General features: G+C 38.8%; 1 protein-coding gene across 1 annotated transcript in view; it reads left to right on the forward strand.

Annotated features, from left to right (window-relative positions):
* The window catches only part of LOC122065810 (L-galactono-1,4-lactone dehydrogenase 2, mitochondrial), a 9,234-nt gene extending 1,263 nt beyond the window's left edge, over positions 1–7,971 (forward strand). Inside the window, exons 2-6 of the mRNA XM_042629660.1 lie at positions 3,590–3,840; positions 3,999–4,184; positions 4,754–5,174; positions 5,739–5,879; positions 7,509–7,971. Of these exons, the coding sequence (XP_042485594.1) occupies positions 3,590–3,840; positions 3,999–4,184; positions 4,754–5,174; positions 5,739–5,879; positions 7,509–7,667 (1,158 nt within the window). The 3' untranslated portion in view covers positions 7,668–7,971. The remainder of the gene's footprint in view (positions 1–3,589; positions 3,841–3,998; positions 4,185–4,753; positions 5,175–5,738; positions 5,880–7,508) is intronic.
* Positions 7,972–8,476: the final 505 nt, after the last annotated feature.

The following is an 8,476-nucleotide window of genomic DNA, read 5'->3' on the forward strand; positions in this document are numbered from 1 at the left end:
TTGGGGGGGGGGGTGGGTTGTATGTGTGCATGTGTGGCACGGAGAATAATATTCCTGCTAGTCTATTGACTTGTACTGGCCATAGTGCAGGATGACCATTCAATCTAGTCGATGTTTAGCCTTGAAGAGACCCTCTAGATCCATTAGTAATGGTGGGTTATGAATGTCCTCTCCTATTCTCTACTTGTAGGAATTATCTATGGTAAGTGGAATGCCAAATCCAGTTCATGACTTATATGTTGTACCTGCAGTGTACATGGTTCAAGCATCATCTAGACTACTGGGGACTAAGCGTGTGCCTAGTTGCGCATCCCTCCTAGGCATGTTTTAGGATTCCAAGGAAACTGCCTTTCTCTGTCTTATTCTAGAGATTTACTTGTAAGTTCTTTGGCACTGTAGTAATAACATTGTTTTTAAAACCCTATATGGTGGCATTTACATTTAGGGTGATGTATTTTTGATTCAATAATGTGAAGCAAGTCAATGACCAGAAATGGAAGCCTAAAGGAATATCCATATATCAAAGGAAGCTACAGAGATTGTGGGAATGTGAAGTAGCGAAATTGGGTTTTGAGTTGGTGTAAAATGGAGGAATTGAATTTAGATTTGCACCTCAATGTTGGTAAATTTTTCCCTAAGGTTCCTTTTGAGCTGGCTCTCTATCCTCCTTTCTAAGGAGGTCAAACATCGGGTGATTAGAGTTTGTAGGATCAAGCATCTTAAATAGCCTGCTGGTAGAGGGCTATAATTAAACCTGGATTGACAATTGAGTCAGCCACAGGGATGTGGGATGTGGAGAACAATTAATGATTCTGGTTAAATATCTGCTTCAGGAAATATAAGACAATAAATTCAATGAGGACAGAATTGAAAGAACTGAATTTATCTGCTACAATAAGGGGTCTGGTGACAAGAGGGCAGGGGGTAGATGAGATGGAGAGAGGTAGGGCAGTGGTTGAAGGTACTGAGAAGGTGGAGAGTGAGAATTATGGGGAGTGCTCTGGATATATGGTCATTGTTCCATTTCGTGTCTTATTTGAAACATTTTACATATTTTTTATTTTCTTGTATTTAACACAGTTTGTGAAAGGTGATCATATGTTCTATTGGTGAGATTTCTACCTATAAACAATTGATTATAAAGAGATTGCCATAAGGAGACTTACCTTTCAGTGGTTTGGTTTTTTCAATTTTAGGGAAGTTTCTTTTATAGAGCTATATATGGATTTTCCTTTTGTTTCTCGTATTATTTAGGGAGCTATTGTATACCAACAAAGAAAAAAAAAAGAGTACAATTAGAAGCAATGCGGTTTTCTTTTTCAAACTTTTAGTTTTTTTCCTCCCATCTTAAAAATGAAGGGGATATTCAGGACTGCTATAACTATAGAAGCATAAAATTATTGAAGTCCACTTGTGAAGAGAATCTGCTATCTTGGATAACCAATTTGGTTTTATGCCAGGGAGATCATCAACATTAGCTATTTACTTGCTCAAGAGACTAATGAAAACCTACAGAGCTGTGAAGAAGGACCTTTATTTGGTCTTTATTGACCTGGAAAAGGCTTACGACAGAGTACCTAGAGAGTTAATATGGTCCTAGAGAAGAGAAATGTGTCAAGTAAATATATGGATATAAATGATTCAAAGTATCTCCGATATCTATACAATACCTTCCGATACATATCTTAAATTTATCCAACCGGTGCTGCGACTGATACCGATACTTTAATCTTTGTATATAATTAAAGATATGTATGCTGACATGGTGACTGTTGTGAGAACCACAGGTAGTCAAGGTAGTGATTTTCTAATTGCTATTGGGCTTCATTAAGGGTCAACTTTAAGCCCTTATCTGTTTGTGCTTGTTATGGATGAGTTGACAAAAAAAAAATTCAAAGTGAGGTTCCATGGTATATGCTTTTGCGAATGATATTGTTTTACTGGATGACACAAAAATAGGGCTCAATGCTAAATTGGAGCGATGGAGGTCAACCTTAGAATCAAGAGGCTTTAAGATAAGTAGAACAAAGATGGAGTATGTGATGTGTAAATTTAGTCACACTAGGATGGATAATGACACGGTGACTATTGAAGGAAAAGACATATCCCAAAGTGACTGCTTTAGATATTTGGGATCTTTCATAAATAAAGGAGATATAGAGGATGATGTGTCTATAGAATTAAAAGTGGGATGGACAAAGTGGAGAGGTGTGCCTGAAGTTTTGTGTGACCGACGAAGGAAAAATTCTATAGGATAGTCATACACTCGACTATGATGTATGGGGCAGAGTGTTGAGCAATTAAGAAGCGGAACATCGACAAGATATGTGTAGTGGAGATGAGGATGTTAAGATGGACGTGCAGGAAAATACGAAGGATATGGTGGAGAATGAACATATTAGAGTGGATTTGGGAGCTGCCCCAATTTATGATAAGCTTTGGGAAAGTCGTTTGAGATGATATGACCATGTTCAACGGAGACCATCAGATGCACTAGTAAGGAGGAGTGATCTGATCTAAAAGAGCTAGGGATAGGCCAAAAATGACCATAGGAGAAGTAGTGTGGAATGACATGCACAGATTAGGCTTTATTTCTGAGTATGGCTTTGGATAGAGCGGATTGGAGGGCTAGGATCCAGGTAGTGGACCCTATCTAGTTGCGTTCTACTTTGTTACTGTTTTTGATCATCTGTTTCCTTTCACTTTTACTTTTCCTTTTCTTTGTCATTGCTTGGATCCATGTAGCCGATCCTATTAAGTTGGGACAAGGCTTTGTTCTTAGTTTTTTTTCCCCCAAGATCACTGGCTTTCATTTGAGGTAATTTCAATTTTATTTTAGAATTGACAAGATCTCTCCAAAGACGCTTCAGGTGATTCTTCTTGATTCTCTTGATATTGGAAATGAATCTGAATTGGAGGACCCAAAAATACCACAGACAAACTCCTTTATTGATTGGTCTGAGTAGAGGAAGAAAAGAAACACATATGGATATGTGCCATTTCTCCATTAATGCAGTTACTGGCAATCTTGATTCTGGGATTGTTGCTGCTGTTGGTATCCATGAATATATGTGCCATTTCCTTCCCACCCTCCCTCCCACCCCCCTCCCTCCCCCAATTATTACATGATCATGTTTCACCATTTTCAATTATCATGATTTTTAGGTAATATTTCACTTATTAATATACATCCATGTTGTCTTAATGTACATATGTAATACCACAATATCAATTATTAACTGTGAATTGTGTAGTTTCCTGTTGTAAAAGCATTATATTTCTAATAGGTTGTTTCTGTATCAGATATCTCTTACTTTGGGGGTATTTTGATTCTGCTTCTTTAAACACTGTGATTCTAATAATAAATTTCTTTATCAGAATTATTTGGTTATCCATTAGACAGAACCTTTGGGTTTTATCGTTGTAGGAAAAGAAATCAGTTCATGGGTCTTTGTTATATAATGAGCAAGTAATTTTTCCATATTCTTGCAAAATATGTGAAAAAAGGTGGCTGCAAAATACTCTAATCCAAACTGCCTCCTTCATAATTTGGATCTCAGTTTTTTATTTTTCACTAATACTTTTTCAGGTGGGTGCACATGGTACTGGTGCAAGGTTGCCTCCCATTGATGAGCAGGTGATTAGCATGAAGCTGGTTACCCCCGCCAAGGGAACAATAGAGATTTCAAAAGAAAAAGATCCTGAACTGTATTATCTAGCTCGTTGTGGTCTTGGGGGACTTGGAGTAGTTGCTGAAGTCACAATCCAATGTGTTGAGAGACTCGAGCTTGTGGAGCACACATTTGTATCTGACATGAATGAGATTAGAAAAAATCACAAGTATTTAATTTCTTTATCTATTTATTACATCGAATTTTTCTACCATAAGATCATTGGCTATTAATTGGTTGTTTTCTGTGGCATCCGTTTAAATCATGTCATATTGTAAAAAAGTATTTTGTTCATGAGTCATCATATTGTTTGCTATCATTTTGCAGGAAATGGCTCGCTGAAAATAAGCATGTGAAATACTTGTGGATTCCATACACAGATACAGTTGTGGTTGTGAGGTGCAACCCTGTTTCAAAGTGGAGAGGTCCACCTAAATACAAACCTAAGTATGGGAAGGATGAAGCACTACAGCATGTTCGTGAGCTCTACCAGGAGTCACTCAAGAAATATGCGTAATGCCATTATTTATTATTTTATAACTGTAAATGATACTGCACACATGTAATATTGTTATGAACTTGTTGGAATTATTCTTTTGAAAAGCCTTTCGTTGCATGTTTTGGTGGCCCAAAGCTGTCTGGCAGTTGCTTTCCTTTTTTGGGTGCTATGTTTTCTTTTCTTTTCAAAATTTTCCCTTTTATTTGAAGAAATCACCTCTAAGCGGACCCCAGATCTCATTAACTATTGTATTAAATAGTTGAATGGAATTGCTGGAACAAATTACTGTAACCATTCATCTTTGTTCCTTCAAGTCTATTTCCTTTCCTTCTAGAATAATTGTTATTCTATATTTTATTTATAGCCATTTTATAATCAGTAATTGTAGCTAATTTGATGACAATGGTTCCATGGTTCTAGTGGTTCCATTTAAATCTGGCCTGTTTGGCTAGATTCAGTTTGCAGTGCTAGTTTTTTCACATTTCTACCACTTTGTTTTCCTGTTCTCCAACCTGAGATTTAGCTTATCCATATACTACTATGATTATTTTAATTAACTAATTGTCAGTCTTTTTGTTTGCAGAGCTGTGGGAGCTGCTGCTCAATATTCATCAAGTAATGAACCAAGCATAAATGAGCTTTCATTTACCGAACTGAGGGATAAACTTATTGCACTTGATCCACTCAATAAAGAACATGTCATAAAGGTCAATCAAGCAGAAGCTGAATTCTGGAAAAAATCCGAGGGTTACAGAGTTGGTTGGAGTGATGAAATTCTGGGATTTGATTGTGGTGGCCAACAATGGGTCTCAGAGAACTGTTTCCCTGCTGGAACCTTGCCTAAGCCAAGCATGAAAGACCTTGAATACATTGAAGAGTTATTGAAGCTCATTGAGAGGGAACGGATACCAGCACCTGCTCCTATAGAGCAGAGGTGGACTGCATGCAGTAAGAGCCTTATGAGTCCTGCTTATAGTACAGGAGAAGATGATATATTCTCTTGGGTAATTCATCACGCACTTTGATTCTAAAATTAATCAAGATTGTGCTTCCTCTTGCCATCTCATTGTATTGTTTAAACAACAATTTGCTGTCTTTTATCTCTATTTTTAGATTATGGTAGCACAATATTCACACTTTGTGCTTATTTCTCCACCCCCCCCCCTCTTATACTGAACATGAACTGGCTAATTTTTTCTGATCTGTTCGTATCCAAATTTTTTTATTCACTTCTTGATATTTTACATTTGCAGCTTGTTTTCAGTTCTTGTCTTTCTGCTCAGTGGTTACAGAACCTTGAGTGTTTCACTGTTCATAGTTCTTGCTAGTGTTGGCCCATAGATATGTGAAATGTATGCATGAGTTTGAGTCGTCTGAATTCTCTTGCATTTTCTCGCTGTAATTGAATAAAAATCATTACCTGAAGGCCAAATCTTACCAATGTTTTTGAATTCTTCCTGGCCTTATAAAAAATAATATTAAGTACTCTTGAACACATCTTTTGTCAGGTTGTCAATTGAAAGTTGAATTATGTTATTGAGCCACACTTACTTGGGCTGTCTTATTAGGTTGGCATAATCATGTACCTTCCTACAATGGATGCTCGCCAGAGAAAGGAAATTACGGAGGAGTTCTTCCATTACAGGCGCTTGACTCAGTCACAGTTATGGGATAAATATTCTGCTTATGAACACTGGGCTAAGATTGAGGTATGATTCACGGGTTTCATTTTTTTCTGCTTCAAATTAGTTGTATCAAATTTATGTTTCCCAAACATTTTAGGTACTTTTTTGGGGTGTATGGCCTAAATATTGGGCATCTGGACCTGGTAGAACCTTTCTATAGCTTGAACTTCGATGCTTAGAATAACTAGGAATTCTAGATAAGTATATATACCTTATGATTATTGTGGACTCGTCTGCTTTAGCATTAGAATCTGGCAAGGTTACAAAGTATTCTCCATGCCAAAGTAGGAGAGGGGGGAAAGAAGACAACTTTTTATTTCCTTTAGTGAACTCTCTTCTTAATCTTATAGCAGTAATTGACCATGAGGGCCCATTTGTTTAGAGGGGAGTTTGGGGTGGGAATCCCTGACTTGTGGGTTCCATGTGTTAGTGGTTGAGACACAGAATAGGAAAGTACTGGATAATTACTGTTTGTCCCCATTCCTAACCGTTTCGATAGATTTTTGGGATAAAAATGGGGAAGTGAGGAGATAAAGGTGGACTTTACCCAAAAAAAGAGGAGAGAAGGACAGAAGCCATGGAAAATCGAGGGAGGAGAGGGAGGGAGATAGAAGGCGTTGCATTGACTTTGATTCGAGCATCGAGAACTCCAGTGGCCCTCTTCTTCTCACATGTGGCCTCCAAATCCCATCACCTTCGCTCCATGATGCAGTTTGGGCAGAAGATGAGTTGCAGGAACGAGATTTCTCTCCTCCCCTGTTCTGTGTTCATCTTATCAGCCTTCATGGTTTTCTTAGGTGAAAGAGTTCATGTTGGTTCATTCACCATCAGAGGAGAAAATGAACCAAATCAAACCTCAATGTATCCTTTCTCTATAAGAAAGTGAGCAACACCCGGATGATAAGGGAAGAGCAACCCAGCTGCAGAGAAGCTAAACCCAGGGCTTGTAATCTTCATCTCCTTCTTGGCCTCCACGTCCTTCAACCTCTGCTCCCAAACAACATCCTAATCAACTGAATCCTTCACAACGGAAGCTACCCTCTCTCTCTGACATACGATTCCCCCTCCAAATCCTCAGTATCCTAGGAGCGAGTCCAAGGAAAAGCTCACTGGTAGCCATCACATAAGATTTCTTCTCTCTGCATGGGTAGTCGCTGAGCTTGTCCTTGACTCTGAATTCACAGAGAATTTGAGAGATTGAGTTCAAGATGGAAGGTTAATAGTAGGGTTAGGGTTACGGTTAGAGTTAGGATAAGGGTTTGAAGTTAGTGGAAGGAAAGAGTGAGGTCTGGAGAGGAGAAAAGAGAGAGCGCCCGAAAAAGGGGTCTGCAATCCCGAGATTTTTGCCGAAGTCTCCATCAAAGTCCTATCAATTTGGTGGCACTTTGGTGAGGGCTGGGGTGGGAGAAAATGATGTCCATGTGGGCCGACAGGAAAAGTTGCTATGTTTTCCCAAAATTCCACCCTTGTTAAACAAACAACTCAAATGTTGTTGGGGGGGTATAGTTTGTACAACTATCCCACCCCAACTCCCCATGAAACAAACGGGGCCTAAGAAAAAGCAGGATGGGGTGATCAGGGGAATTATTCTCCATTATGTATAAATGTTTACCTCTATTCTGCTGCAAACAATCTCATTTTCTCCTTGTGCAGGTTTCAAAGGACAAGGAAGAGCTTGCAGCCCTCCAAGCAAGGTTGAAGAAGCGTTTTCCAGTTGATACATACAACAAGGTTCGGAAGGAGTTGGACCCCAACAAAATTCTTTCTAATGCCATGTTAGAGAAGTTATTTCCATTATCACAATCCAGCTGAGAGTTGAGAGGAATACTTCACCAAAGGAAGTGAATTATCATTAATTTTTTTAACCCCCTTTTGATTCAAGATGAGTATAAATGTAATCATTTTTGTACCTTATTATTAGCCTTTTCCTCAAATCATTAGATACACTATCCATATCTGAGAATGCATATTTAGGGGAAGATGGAGCTAACTGCATGAATAATGTATTGGGTATTGCAAACCTTACCCAGAATAGTTTTTTTTTGGGTGCGGTGGGGTTCAATCTTCAGGGAAAGATGGAGCTAACTGCATGAATAATGTATTGGGTATTAGCCTCTCTCTCTCTCTCTCTCTCTCTCTCTCTCTTCAATGAGGCAGCACAGATTTCCACACTTGCTGTGTCTAGGTGTGTACTTGTGCCATGTATAGATAGATCTATCGCTAAGCATTTGCGTTTCCCAAGCCCAAACATAGCCCCTGGTTCAGGACTGTCTTTTCACAGTGCCCCTTGAAACCAAGGTTTGGTCTTTCCAGCGTGTGTGTGAACCTTGTCTGTTTGCTTGATCATTGAGTTGGCATGCAGGTCAATGGGAAGTCACATGAAGGTATCAAGGTGGGGGTAGCATGATGTTTTTGTGTCGTCTTGTGTTTGGGAGAACCACGCGAGTTGATAGGGTTCTTTTCTCCATATATATATATATATATATATACATATACATGGAAGAAAGAATGCTACCTGATTGTATGTACTTGAGTTCACACACAGCGTTTGCGAAGTGACAGCACTGCCCCGAGTTGAAAATGTTTGGGTCCACCATGTATATGTGTGGAGCAATTTGGTT

The sequence above is a fragment of the Macadamia integrifolia genome, unplaced genomic scaffold (assembly GCF_013358625.1).
Source record: "Macadamia integrifolia cultivar HAES 741 unplaced genomic scaffold, SCU_Mint_v3 scaffold2125, whole genome shotgun sequence".
Classification (NCBI taxonomy): Eukaryota; Viridiplantae; Streptophyta; class Magnoliopsida; order Proteales; family Proteaceae; genus Macadamia; species Macadamia integrifolia.